The 15,158-nt window shown below is 40.3% G+C and overlaps 1 protein-coding gene across 1 annotated transcript in view; it reads right to left on the reverse strand.

Annotated features, from left to right (window-relative positions):
- Positions 1-1,263: 1,263 nt before the first annotated feature.
- Positions 1,264-15,158, reverse strand: part of LOC138141911 (Fc receptor-like protein 2) — a 28,144-nt gene continuing 14,249 nt past the window's right edge. Inside the window, exons 10-13 of the mRNA XM_069062804.1 lie at positions 8,792-8,902; positions 7,872-7,940; positions 1,868-1,899; positions 1,264-1,783 (exon numbers count right to left, since the gene is read on the reverse strand). Coding sequence (XP_068918905.1) covers positions 1,658-1,783; positions 1,868-1,899; positions 7,872-7,940; positions 8,792-8,902 — 338 coding nt within the window. The 3' untranslated portion in view covers positions 1,264-1,657. The remainder of the gene's footprint in view (positions 1,784-1,867; positions 1,900-7,871; positions 7,941-8,791; positions 8,903-15,158) is intronic.

The raw sequence follows: 15,158 nt of genomic DNA on the forward strand, positions 1-15,158 counted from the left end.
TTTATTTGTTTCTTCTTTTTTTTATAAAAAATTTTTTTTTTTGCTTTTTGGAGGGCAATTGGAGTTAAGTGACTTGCCCAGGGTCACACAGCTAGTTTTTGTGTTAAGTGTCTGAGGCCAGATTTGAACTCAGGTCCTCCTGACTCCAGGGCCGGTGCTCTATTCACTGCACCACCTAGCCACCCCTTATTTGTTTCTTCTTTAGGTTTATTTAATTGCCCATTCAGTTCAATGATTACTTCATTCTCTCTTTTATTCTCTTTTAAGTGTATAGAGATAGAAACCTTTTTTTTCCCTTAAGGACTGCTTTGGCTACATAGAAATCAGTATCATTATATTCTCTGTTATCATTTTGTTTGATATGAATACTTATTATTTCTATAATTTGATTATTGACCCACTCAGTAGTTAGGATTACATTATTTTATCACTTTTTGAATCTGAATTTTTCTTCCAATTTTTCTCAGTAACTATACCTTTTATTAGGCTATGAATATGTCTAATATTTATATTTTTTAAATTTATATATGAATCCTTTATTACTAGAATATGGCCAGTTATTTTTAAAGGTACAATGAAAAGCTAAAAATTATGCATACTCCTTACAATGCTCATTCAGTAAGCAACGAAGACCTATCATATCTAATTTTTCAAATATTCTTTTCATATGATGAATGTTGTTCTTATTTATTTTTCTGTTTTGACTATATCTGACAGTGGTACACTAAAATTGCCAGCACTTATTGTTTTTCTTTCTAGTCTTTCTAATAATTTAGTTGATTTTTCCTTTATGTACTTAGAAACTATATTTTTTGGTGCATATGTATTTGTCACTGACATTGTTTTGTTATCTGTGGTGTCTTTGAAGATAATGTGGTTTTCCTGGTTTCCTTTTCTAACCATGCCTATTTTTTCTGTTGCCTCATTTGAGATTATGATTGCCATCTCCAGCTTTTTTGTACTCAGCTGAATAGATTCTACTTCAACCTCTCATTTCAACTCTAAATGAATTTCATATTTTTAACAGAGACAACATGTTTGTCTCTTTTTTCAGCTTTTCTTCACTTCTTCATTAAAAAAAAAATGTGTGGAGTATTTTAAGGGCAGCTAGATGGTAAAGCAGACAGAGCATTGGGTCTGGAGTCAGGAGGGCCTGAGTTCAAATCTAGTCTTAGATACTTATTAGCTGTGTGACCTTGGGCAAGTCACTTAACCCTGTTTACCTCAGTTTCCTCATCTACAAAAATGGATTGGAAAGGAAATGGCACACCACTCAAGTATTTTTGCCAAGAAAACCTCAGATGGGGTCATGAAGAGTCTGCTATGATTTATTGACTTAACAGCAAGAGTATGTTAATGTAGATTCTCTTTGGTCCATCTTTTTTGGTGATGATTTATTGTTTGATTTGGCACAGTTTCTTACAGTTCTTGAGGTGGTTTTAGAGGGAATTCATGTTAGTTTAACCTTTTAGTTATCTTATTTTCCCATAACCATATCTTATCCAGAGCCCTGGTCTTTCTTGCTAAGTTTACTCATTGAATGTGCTAGCTTCACCTCAGAGTAACTGAAGAGGAAGATCCAGAGGGGAAAGCAGATGGGTTGTATAAACTGAAAGTCCATGAAAAATGTGATGGGTCTAGGATTGGGATCATAAAGTCAGGAGAACATGACATTTTCATAATTTTCTGTATCATCTTCATGGTTGCTGTCCATGGCCCTATCTTTCCCTATTGAATCCCTGGGGCTATATGTCTTCACCTCAGAATACGTCACTGAGGAGTCCTAGAAGGAAAAAAAAACAAATGAGGACATGGAGAAGAAAGAGAGAAGGGGCATAGGAAAGGAAAAGCAGGGAACATGACTTACTTTGTCCTCTGGAAGGGTTTCTGAGTTGTCTGCTGTGGAGGAAAAAGGAGCACTGAGTTGTATGCAATGACCTTCCCACACAGAGTCCATACCTCATATTCTACATCCTAGTGCCAGAACCACTGTACCCTCATTGCTTCCCTCTACATTGCTTTTTCCTTTCTACCCTCTCTATAAGTTCTAACCCAGATAGCTTTCTGTTTCATCTGTATTTAACCCTTGCTTTCTGCTAAATCTAAAACCCCATGGATCCATGAAGTATTCCTCTAAAATTCCATTAACAGTGCCTTTTCCATCTCTTTCCCTAGCGATCACCTAAGGAATGTCTAAAGAGTGGCTGCTTTAGATATTTGCTTCTTGTTTCTATGATCATGAGAAACTGGAAGAGGTTTCTTTTAGTTGTTAAGAATGCCTGTCATCAGGGCGGCTAGGTGGCGCAGTGAATAGAACACTGGCCCTGGAGTCAGGAGGACCTGAGTTCAAATCCGACCTCAGACACTTAACACAAAACTAGCTGTGTGACTTTGGGCAAGTCACTTAACCCCAATTGCTCTGTTCTCCCCTCTCCATGCTTGTCATTGCTCTCTTCTTGTAAACATTTCTAATGGTCAGCAACTTTCTACAGCAGATGCCTACAAGGTTTGTGGTTCTTAGCTTGTCCTTTTGGAGAGCGTCCCTTAATGAAGGGAAAGGAGAAATGTGTTCTCACTACGTGCATTCGAAGTTGAACACTCAAGGGACAGTAGTTTCCCAGAGACAGAATCAGGAAGAGGAGTTCCACAGAGGTGTGTCTGTATCCCCCCCACCAAAGACTCCAGTGGAGGTGAGGGGGTGGAGAAGGTTAGGTTAATCTTCCACTACTATTCCCTCTGGGTGTGTCCAGTAATATGAACCTGGAAACAGTTAGTCACTAGCCACATGTGAATAGCATCTTCCTGCCATGTCACTCAGGGACACTCTTGCAACCTCACTGCTCCAGTTAAACCTCTAGCCCCACAGCTTAGGTTTGTGCTAAATTAGTGGGAACCCTCTACCTCTAGAAGACCACAGCCACCCCCACAATACCACCTTCCTACCCCATTGGCAGCAATTGTCCCCCACTTCATTCTTCTCATTTTCTATCTCTCCTGCAGTAGTGAAATCAATACTACCACTGCTTATGGAGAGGGCACATCATTTGATTGCCCTGTGATTATGCTTATCAGCCCTGTAACTCTGCCTTTCCCTGGCCACTGCACTCCTTCACCTTTCTCTCAAAATGAAAACTCCTTGAGGACAAGGACTAACACTTTTAACATTTATTTAAACAGGGCCATCCTGCTTCTGGTTGGGCATATGAGAGATTTGTGGCGTCATGGTAACTCAGTGTTAAAAGAACTTGTTTTGAAATGATGAAGGAATGTCCTCAGGATGCTGAGCAGTTGATTGTGGCAACCGCTGGAGGGTTTGTGGGTAGTTGCAGCAGCAGAAGGATTAGCAGGGCTCCAATTTATCTTGTTTATGTCTTGTTTGTACATAGCTGTTCTCCTTTCTTTGTATCCCCGGGGATTCGCCCAGTATCTGACACATTGTAGACTCTTAATAAATGATTGTTGACTTAATTCAAATGAACAAGGGATACGATAGAAGCTGGAACAGGAAACAAGCCTGGGGAGCTGAGCAATGGAGTGCAATAGCTTATGGATCCGCTGCGTGAGCTCTCAGCATGGCTCCATCTGCCTCTGGTTTTAGTGGCCAGAATGGGAGTAATGGTTGTTGACTTTCCATTTGGGAGAATAGGTGCCAGACAGTGAACAACAGTCTCTTTTCTGTCCCAGTAGGGCAGAAGCTGGTTTTAATGTTTATTCTGTTCTTTAAAGTTATATTTATGATATCTGTTTAAATAGTTTTAATTTCCTTTGTGGGTTGGATAAATCTGACTTAATTACTGTGTTCCATAAAAAACTCCCAGGTTTTCTTCTGGGAATGAGCCCAATTGGGCTAAGCCCAATTAAGAGATAGAATCCTACGATTTTGATCTCTTAGTAACTTAGAAAAATTAAACTTCACAAAAGGCAGAACCAAACCGGACTTAGGGTTTTACTTCCCTTGCACTAGGCCAAAAAAAAAAATTAGGGTACCATTTTGCTGTCTGCCACAAAGTTGAGTTGTTGAGGCATGCAACCTCACTTTCTCCTCCCCCCATTTCTGTATAGAGAAAGCTCTCTTCCGGGGCAGTGTCTGGGGCAGTGACAAGAGAGGAAGAACTGCTTGATGGGAGTAGGAAAAGTGTGGTTTGTTTGGGCTGGTAATATTCACATTCTTAAGGTGGTAGCCTGAGGGAATGAATACTTTTCCCTTTTGGCTTCACTTCCCCTTTCTGTCCTTTATCCAGACAGGCACATAAAGAGTTTGTGGGATTTTGGAAGAGGCATTTTACATTTCACCTTGGTTCTACCCTGTCTAAACAAATCTTAGTACATGTATGCTGATAAAATGGCCAAGCTTGGCCCATTCTTCTTGGTGGAAGTTAGCCTTTCTCTGCCACCAGGATGTTCTACTCATTGGACCTAGAGCTTTCAGACCTCTCCAACTCACAAGGTCACATCCAAGCTTAGACATGCTCACCTTGAGAATGGTCTCTGGTTACCAATTCAAGAAAGGAAACAGAAAGCAGGAAGAGGTGCCAGGATCACAGGTGCAGCTTGCCTAGTTAAGTCCATGTTTCACATGGAGATGGCAGGGAGTCTAGAGAAAAAGTTTGTTACTTGCCACATGAGAGCTTGCCAGTGTTATGGGGCAGAGAACAATCAAGAGATCATTCAGGGTTTGCTACACTATACACAAATGGCCATTCTTCTTAGTGCCCTATCATTGTATTTCTGGGAACAGACCACAAAATTCCCACATGATCACCTGGACCCAGGATAGCAACTCTGAGCATGCTCAAGGAATGGCCCTCATTATAGTTGTATCCCTAACACTCAGCAAAGTGCTTAACCCCATAGTAAATGCTTACTAAATACCTTTTTATTCATTTATCCATTCATTTAATAGCCCATAGTGGGTGACTATGCCTCCCAGCGCATACAGTTCTGTGGTTTAGGACATAGGTAGGGACCAGATGGTATAAGGATAGTCAGTTGGCTCCATGAATGTACTCAAGTAGGCTTACTCCATGCAGCCAAGAAAGGAAGGTGAACAAGGACACACTTTTAGATGGTGCCATGCATTGGGGAATGTCTGGGAAGGTCTAGGGACTGATTGATAATGAGGGATTGTAAAGAAGTTGAACTACACACAGTCACAGGCTTTATAAGAAGTGACATTCAGACCAAAGGGCAATCTTCCCAGCAATGGTCACCATTCTAGGGATTATCAAAAAAGGAGCATTAAATTCTGAGGGCAACATCTCTTTTTGGAGATCTGTTCAACAGTCTTAAGAAGCTTAGATTCTAAAGACAAAAGAGACCCTAGAAAGAATCTAGTACAACCCTGACATTTTACAGATGAGAAAATGGAGGTCCTGGGGGTAAAATGATTTATCCAAACTCAGAGGTTTGAAAACCCTTAATTCAAATTCAGGTGTTCTGACTTCAAATCTTTTCCCTACAACATGGTGTCCCTGCTAAGCTTCAGAAATGTCCTCTCTTTAGTAAACTCACTACATAATATTTTGGATTATAATGACCTGTGTTTGTCTCTTCCCTGTACTTACCATCTTTCTCCTCATAGTAAGCTTTATGAGGTCAAGGACTATCTATATATTATCTAAACTTTCTTTTTCTCCCAGTCCATAGTACATCTTTACATGGTAGGTGATTATATATATATATAACTTTTATATTGCTTTTTGGAGGGGGGAAGGTAGGGCAATTGGAATTTAGTGATTTGCCCAATGTCACAGAGCTAGTAAGTGTTAAGTGTCTGAGGCCGGATTTGAACTTGGGTCCTCTTGACTCCAGGGCCATTGCTATATTCATTGTACCACCTAGCCACCCCAGTAGGTGCTTAATATTTGTTGAGACAAACTGAATTGATCCAGAGTCAGAATCTTGACTCCCTTTCCTTTTCTCTACTTTTTCCCTTGGTCACTACCATTATTCACGTACCTTCATCTATCAGCTTTATACCTATAGCTCCCCAAAGTCTAATTCTGTATTTCTAACTACTTGGATGGATATTTCCATCTGGATGTTCTACCTACACTTTAAACTCAACCTATCTCAAAATGCCCCTTTCCCACTCCTCCTACCCCAACAACCCCTCTTTCTGACTCTTATTTCAGTTCATCAATTCAATATTTCTATTGCTTCTGGAAAGAGTGTGTCAATCCATTGCCTTGTGACTTCCCTTCTCCAGCCACTGCTTCCCTAATATGTGCTGTCTTCCCCTATCAGAAGGTAGCCTCTTTGACAATAAGGACTATCTTACTTTTTTATTTGTAACTCCAATGATTAGCAAAATGCCTGGCACAAAGAAAATGATTGATAAAAGCCATTCATTCATTGTACAACTGGTCCATGTTTAAGTCCTTGGAATACTCTTTGACTCTCCTCTTTACCTTCACTACCTTTCCCCCTCACTTCTCAATTGAATCACTCGACAAATCTTATAAATTTCTACCCCTCAACCACCATCTGTGTCTCCTTTGTTCTTGTTCTCTCATCAATGACACTAGTTTATCCCATCATCACCCCTCTCCTTTTCAATAAGCGCATCATTGCTCTCTTTGACTTGTCTTTCCCATGTCCATTCTATATTGTACACTACTACCAAATTAATTTTCTTAAAACATAACTCTGGTCGTGTTACTTTCATACTTTGAATTTTTTATGATCTCATACTATCTATGTAGTCCATTGCAAACTTCTCAGTCTTGCATTTGAGATTCACTACATTATAATCCCAATTTAGGTTCTCAGTATTATCTCAGAATTATACCCCAGTGCATCTGTCAAACAAGATAATTATTTATGTCCATAATACACTCAGTAAATTCCTGGTTTTGCACCTTTGTTCAGATTGTACCCTATCTCAAAAATCCCCTGCTTCCTCTTCCCTTCATTTCATCTTTGCCATTGCTAGCTGGTGAAATCCATGCCTTATGCAAGGCTCCTGTTCAAATGCCACTCCTTCCATAAAACCTTCTGTCATTTTCCCTCACAGGAATGGAACATTTCCCCCTTTGGCCCCTCTATACACCTCTTTGCTACCTTTCTACCTTTCTTCAAAACACTTAAAATGTACTAACTTGATTTGTAATTATGTTGTCCCATCTCCCTCATAGATGGTGAGTTACTTGAGGGAGAGAACTATGTCTTAATTCATTATTGTATCTTACTAAACTACAGAGCACAAAGTTTATAGATTTTTATTGTTGAGTCATTTCAGTCAGGTCTGACTGTGACTCCATTTGGGGTTTTCTTGGCAGAGATATTGAAGTAGTTTGCCATTTCTTTTTCCAGCTCATTTTATAGATGAATAAACTGAGGCAAACAGGGTTAAGTGACTTGCCCAGGATCACACAGTTAGTAAGCATCTGAAGTCATATTTAAACTTAGGGAGATGCAGTCTTCCTGTTTTCTTCATCCTAGCGCTCTAGCCACTGTGCCACCTAACTGCCCAAGACAGAACTCAATAGATAATTGAAGTATTGAATAGAACTTTCACTTTTCTGCACTATGGACCACGCTGGAATTATCTGTCTCTAATTGACAGGATATACCAGAGAATACAAACTTTGCCAGGAGATCTTGATAAGAGGTTCACACCACAGGTTCTTAGAATCATGGAAGGGATCTAAGAGGTCATCTTATCCAACCCACTTTCTTATGCATCAATCCCTTCTGTCACCCCAACACACAAATGATCATCCAGTCTTTGCTGAAATGTCTCTAGTAATGGGAATTTTTTGCCTCACAAAGATCAGTCCATTTTGAGATATTCTAATCAATTGATACATGCTATAAACCCTAGCAAAGATGTGATTCTGAATTATAACCACTGACCACAAGACACTTACCTGTGTCTATTTTTCCCTGCTTCATATCACATATTTCAGAATAGACCACATCCTCAATGAATGGAATCACTGGAAGAGAAGAGAAGGTTTCATAGGAAATCCTGGCTATGATTTCAAATCACTGAATTTTCTTCACATCCATCTCCTAGCCAATATTCCCCTTTGTGATTCTAGAGGAGTCATAAGTAGAGCCAGAAGAAACTCAGAAGGCAGTTAAACCAACTTCCTCATCTTACACTTTAGTAAACCCAAGCTCAAGGAGATTGTGACCTTGGTATAGACAGAAAATAGTGGGGGCAAGATTTGAATCCAGATCTCCTGGCTCCAGATCTAATATTCCTCCTACTATTGATTTATTGTGAGTGACTGGGCCTAAGCAGAGTCTCTCTTCTTCTATTTCTCTCTCTCTCTCTCTCTCTCTCTCTCTCTCTCTCTCTCTCTCTCACCTCTCCCCCCTCCATACCACTTCTCTCTGTTTATTTCTGTTTCTGCCTCTGTCTCTTTCTCTCTCTTTCCCCTCTTCTTAGGAGGCAGCTAGGTGGCCCAGTGGATAGAATACTGGGCTTATAGTTAGAAAGACCTGAGTTCAAATCTGAACTTAGACACTCACTAACAGTGCAACCCTGATCACTTAAACCCTGCTTTTTTCAGTTTCCTCAACTGTAAAATGGGGATAACAGCCCCTACCTTGCATGGTTGTTGTGAGAATCAAAAGAGATAATATTTGTAAGAAGCCCTTAGAATAGTATATGGCAGGGTGATTGGTGATTATACACACACACATACATACACATGTGTATGTGTGTGTGTATATGTATGTGTGTACATATTATGTATATGCATACATATGTTCATTTTCTTCCCCTTCCTGACTTCATGTGTCTGCACTGGAATCCTGTTCCAATGGGAAAAGGCTTTACCATTGTCATATATTGGCTGCAGCTCCACTGGGGGGATTGACTTTGAGTGCTCAGATTCTTGGGGGTCTGTCATAGGTCGGTCCCTGTGAGACACAGAAACACATGATATACCTTGGGACAATGCCAACACTGAAGGTGAGTAACTATCAGGAAGAGAACCCTATAGGATGGGGTAGAATAAGTTATAGGAAAACCAGAAGTCAGGAGCTCTGGACAGCTTATGAGGTGGTTTCTGTGGGACCTTACAGGAGGAACACCAGCTATGAAATAGCGTAAAGGGGAGCCTAATGTAGAAGATGAAGTGTGGCAACCTAGAGACGGGCCCTAGACAACGCGAATCTCTGGCCCATTGATGCTGGTCACTCTGGTTGCCTGGATGGCTCAATCAGCTATCCTATCCTTATAAGGATCATGGGGAAAAAGCATTGATTGAACCCTCTTTTATGTTCTTCTTCTGGGACTGGGCAAGAGAATGTAAAATGAGTTAGACAAACTCAATGCAAGCCACCAGTGCAAAATTTAAATAATCTCAGCCCAAGGCTCTGACAGGAGCAGAATCATCATCATTGTACATCATCAAACAAGTCTGTAAGTTAAATATTTAAACAAGAATGATATTAATGGTAGGGCTAAGTAGAGCAGTGTGATAGTAATGGCAATTAAAGATTCCCCTGTATTGGCTTGGTTTTCAAATTGATTGTGTTAAAACCCAGAGCTTGTTAATCCCACCTGGGGAATGGACTTGTTGATGTGAAAAGAAAGTCCTGAACTGGGAGGAGCTGGTGACATAGATTTGGAGAGACAAGAGAGAGGCAGAAGAACTTTTTGGAAGCAGCACCTCGTGGAGGCAGAGAGAGAGAGAGACTGAGAAGGATTGCCTGAGGGCCACTTTGAATCACCCTGGACTTTTGAGACCTGCCCCCAGAGCTGCCAAGGACTGAGGAGACATGGCTGTTTTGCTGGTACTTTGTCTGTTTTGATGTTGTTTTGCCAGATTTGTCCACTGGTGAAAGACAGTCCTTTTGCTGAAGAAGTCCTGGAACCTGGCTTTTGGTTAAGAAGCCCTGAGACTGTCCTGCAGACAGAGAGTGAATACTGTCCACTGGTGAAGGACAGTGCTGTTGTTGCAAGGGTCTGGAGACTGTCCTGCAGACAGAATGAAAACTGTCCACTGGTGAAGGACAGTGCTGTTGTTGCAGGGGTCTGGGAAACTTTCTGTTGGTTCAGAAGCCCTGAAGGATTTTCTTGTTGTATGTTTACAGAAATCCTGGGAGAGGGTTTTGCTAATGTTTTCAGGGGTTCTAGGACTGTTCTACAGACAGAGGATGAATTAATGAAGAGACTGGCAATGTATCTTGTGGCCTTGCTAAGCCTTGTCTCCCCAGGAACTAAGATTGCTGAGAACTTGCCTGTGTCAAGATGAAGAAAAGACCTCCATTTGGGTATTAAGTGCTGTGCTTAAACTTGATGTAACTCTGGGGTAGATTCAATTGTGATCCAGGGGTGGGGAACTTTTGACCTTTTTGTGTTCTATGGTTGAGCAAATGAATGTACTTTACTTATGTTTGGAAACTAATCTCCATTTGAGAAGAGGGACTTTGTGGTGGACTAAATGAAGGTATAGCCCAGGGGTGGAGAAGTATTTAGAACAGGGACTTTGTAATTGATTGAATGATTGGAAGGTCCTGGGGTGGGGTATACTTGGAGATTATTTAATCTTAGTAAATGCTGTATTTTGAATGATGTCATATTTTGACCTTCTCTGTTCTTGCTTGGTCACTGAATAAAATGGAGAGCACCTATGCTGGTATTCTGAACCTTGGGAAGTTGCCTTTCCTTGGCATTACATTACAAGCAGTAACTGGATAGCCAAGGCAAAGAGTTATGGCTATGAGAAGTGACAGTGTGCTGGGAATTGTTTTTGTCTATCCCAATGATGTAAAACAGAATCTGGATACATTCAGCCCAAGAGACATGTGACAGTGACTAGACCAAGTTCCAAGTTTTTGCAGTGTCTATGTTCAGATAATGAGGAAAACAGAAGAGGCAGAGACCTTACCTGGAAGGCTCAGGGACAGGATTTCTTGCTGAAAAGTAAATTAGGGGAACAGCATTATTAGCAGAGGAATGAAACAGCAGCTTCCTTCCTTCTTCCCTCCCTTCCTTCTTCCCTTCCACATTTCCTCCCTCTCTTCTTTCCTTCTTTTCCTCCCCTTCCCTTCCTCTTCCCCTTCCTCCTTTCTTTTCTCCCTCCCTCCCTCCCTTCCCTCCTTCCTTTCCTCTTTCTTTCCTTCCTTCTTCCCTTCCTTATTTCCTCCCTCTCTTTCTACTTTCCTCATTCCTTCCTTCTCTTTTCTTCCTTCCTTCCCTTCCCTTCCTTTCTTTCTTTCCTCCCTTTCTCCCTCCAATTCTTCTTCCCTACTTTGTTCTCTCCCTTTCCCCTTCCTCCTTCTTCCCTCTCTCCTTCCTTCCTTCCTTGTTTTTTCTTCCCTCCTTCTCTCCCTCCTTCCCTCCCTTCCTTTCTTTCTTCTCTTCCTCCTTCTTCCCTCCTTCTCTCCATTCATTTCTTCCCCCTTTTCTCATTCCCTCCTTCTCTCCCTCATTTCCCTGTCCATTTCTTCCTTCCTTCCTTCCTTCCTTCCTTCCTTCCTTCCTTCCTTCCTTCCTTTCTTTCTTCCTTCCTTCCTTCTTCCCTTCCGCATTCCTTCCCTCTCTCCCTTCCTCCCTCCCTCCTTCCTTCTTCCCTTCCACATTCCCTCTCTCTTTTCCTTCTTTCTTTTTCTCCCCTCCCTTCTTCTTCCCCTTCCTCCTTTCCTTTCTCCCTCCCTTCCCTCCTTCCTTCACTCTTTCTTTCCTTCCTTCTTCCCTTCCTCATTCCCTCTGTTTCTCCCATCCTCTCTCCTTTCTTTCCTGACCCTCCTTCCTTTCTGTCCTTCCCTCCTTTCTTCTTTCCTCATTCCCTCCCTCTCTCCCTTCCTCCCTTCCTTTTTCCCTCCCTTCCTTCTTTTCCCCTCCTCCCTCTTTACCTTCCTTCTTCCCCTTTCCTCCCTATCTCCCTTCCTCCCTTCCTCTCTCCCATCCTTCCTTTCCTTCTTCCTCCCTCCCTTGCTTATTCCTTCCCTCTTTCCCTTTCTTCTGTCCCTTCCTTTCTTCTTTCTTCTCTTATTCCTCCCCCATCCTTTCCTCCTTACTTCCTTCCCTTACTCCACTTCTGAGAGTCCATGGATCTTTAGTCAGCAGCTTATATGTCCTATTGTTGACTCATTGTGCTTTCATAAAGATGGAGTGTAAATGAATAGCTTACATTTAGAATGACAATTTTGTATTGTTTCATAGGCTTAAATCTTTTCTTTATAATAATACTGTAAACTGTTGGTCAAAGATTTACTATTATTCTTCTTGAGACCTAATGTCTAATCCTGGCTCTACCACTACTAGTTATGTATTCTGTTATCTTGGTTGTTATTTCCCTTTCCTGCATCTCAGGTCTTTTACCTGAAAAATAAATCAGGTAAAACTAGATGGTCTGTAAAAACACTCCTAGTTCTAAAATTCAATTTTAAAAACTCTAGACCCCTCCTAGTGCCTACAACCATCTAGTCACATAGCATTCACTCACTCAGTATACACATGTTGAATTCAAAATCCATTCATACATACTTCATTTGACAAACATTGATAAACTACATACATACATATACACCTATATAGTAGAAGTAGCTAAAGGTATAAATATATAAAAAAATTTATTTGTACATGCCCTCGATAGGTTCACATTCTACTTGGGATAAGGAAATAGGACATATGTGTAGGTAATTATGATAAAAAGTAGAAAGTGTTCTGTGATAAAGGAGAGATACAGATAAAGTGCTCTAGGAAAAGCTAAGGAAGGGTTTACTTATAGCAGAAGGGAATCAAGTAAGGCTACCTTGAGGAGGTGGCACCTGAGCTGAGCCTTCAAGTAAGAGAGAGATTTTAAAAGGAACTTGGCCATAAGGAGAGCCAGGGATGGACACCACCAACAAGGACTAGCTCCATAGAGAAAAGTGGCATTGTTTGATCATGTGAGGAAATCCAAGGGTCAGAGCAGTAAAGAATGATGGAAAGCATTTGGATGAAGACCAAATAGAAACAGACTATTCTGACTGAAGTATACTACAGACCACTCAGGAAACAAACAGAAAATAGATGAGTTAAGGAAATATATCATTAGCCTGACACAAAGACATGCCATAGGTCATCTGTCACAAGCTTTCTTTCTTGATTAAATACATCAAGTACTTAAACATTATTCTTCATTATTTCTTCCTTTTTTTCAGTCTTAGAGAAAGTGATCTTTCTTGCCAACACCAGGTACTTCTCTACTCTTACCTTTGATCTGATTGCATCACGTCTCTTCTAGAAGCTAGTCTCCTTGATCACTCCTTTTACCCAAATTTCAGTATCTTTACATCCACTGGTCCCTACCTAATTGCCTAAAAATATATTCATAGCTTATCTTTCTTAATAACAAAACAAAACCTTTATTTTACCCTACCATTTTTTTTCAAGCTGTAGTCCCGTGTCTCTTCCTCCTTTCACAACCAAATTCCTGCACAAAGCTCTCTTTGCTCTTTGTACCTACCTTCTTACCTTCTACTCAGTGTCTTGCTATCTGGCTTTCATTTTTACCAAGCAATTGAAATTGCTTTCTCTGAGGACACCCAATGATCTTTTTATTGCTAAACCCAATGGCCTTTTATTCCCCTCAGTCCTCATATTACTCGAACTATCTGCAGCACTGGAGACCTTGTCTTCCCTGAGGTTTTGTGACACCAGTCTTTCATGATTCATTTCTGCCTGTCTGAAGGATCCTTCCAGTCTGCTTGTGGGATCATTATTCATCAGTTATTCATCAGTTTCCACCACCTCTGTGGTCTCTGTGGACTCTGTACTGAACTCTTTCTCCTTGTCTTTCTCCACATTGCCTTTCTGGATGATTTCATTAATTTCCATTAATTCAACTATCATCTCTAGGAAGATAACTTCCAAGTTATTTCTCTTCTGAATTTGAGTCTTGTACGTCTAATTGCCTGCTATACATCTCCTTCTGGGTCCTCCATATGCACCTCAAATTTGATATGTGAAAAATAGAGATCATTATCCTTTCCTCCTTCCTCCTAAGTTCCCTAAATTCATTGAGGGTGCCACTATTCTTCCACTCATCCAGGATCAGAGCTAAGGAGTCATACTTGATTCTTCAGTCTCCTTTCTCCACATATCCAGGCAGCTGCCAAATTTTGTTGATAATCTATCCTCAAGACCTCTCACATTCATTCTTTTTTCATCATTTTTCATCTTTGACATTAGAACATGGTTCAAGCTCTCATTACCTCTTGCTGAGGTTATTGAAATAGATTCCCAATTCCCCCTACCTTCATCTACTTTCATTCCTCTCCAAGTTTTTCCTACTATCACTGCCAAATTAAGATTCCAAAAGCTCAAATCTGACCATGTCATTCCCCTGCTAAGCAAACTTCATTAGCACCATTGACTAAGAGACTATGATGCAAATGTTCTTAGACCAATCACAAAGTGCATTGCAGTGCCATTAATTCATGCCTTACTGTTCTCATGTTAGTTGTCTTTCAGTATTTGTTGCTTAACTTGTTTTAAGTATGTCTAGACATGTTTTTGAGATTTTTAGTGGTATAGCCATTACATTTCAAACTGTAGACATTATATATACATAATATGTATATGTGTCTTTTTCCTATTAATTTTTGCTTTTAATATATTTGTATAACTTATTGCTACTGTTGTTTTTCTATTAATCTTTCGTGAACTTTCTAATTATGTAACAAAGTATGTATAGTCTTCTTTTGATCTATTATTAATCACAGTGTTATTTATTGTTTTCTTTCAGTAAAGTAGTGAGGCCTTTCCCAGTGCCAAAAAAAACACCCCCAAAACAAAGATTTAGTAGTTCCCTACTAAATTTTAAAATTAAAAAGTTCCCTACTTGCCTCCAGGATCAAGTATAATCTTTTTTGTTCTTTGTTTTTTGCTTATTAGAATGTTTGCCAGTGGTTGTTGCATTCATAATAAAGAAAAAAAAAAGAAATTCACTTCACAAATACAAGCTATACTAGCTACTATTTGATAGCAGTTTATCTGGGGAAAGTTTTGGGGGTCTTAGTGGATTTCAAGTTCATTCTGAAGCAACAGAAGGGCAGCTAAAGCCGTGAATGTGATCTTCAGGGTAAATTAGAGAGGGACATAATTTTTAGTAAAAAGGAGATGATGTTCCCTCTGTCCTCTGGCCTGGGTTAGCTCTAGCCCAGTTTGGGGCACCACAGTTTAGGGAAAACATCAATAAGCTAGAGAT

Source organism: Petaurus breviceps, unplaced genomic scaffold (genome assembly GCF_028583685.1).
Source record: "Petaurus breviceps papuanus isolate PSGF00001 unplaced genomic scaffold, PetGlider_PUasm1.0 90510, whole genome shotgun sequence".
NCBI classification, from domain to species: Eukaryota; Metazoa; Chordata; class Mammalia; order Diprotodontia; family Petauridae; genus Petaurus; species Petaurus breviceps.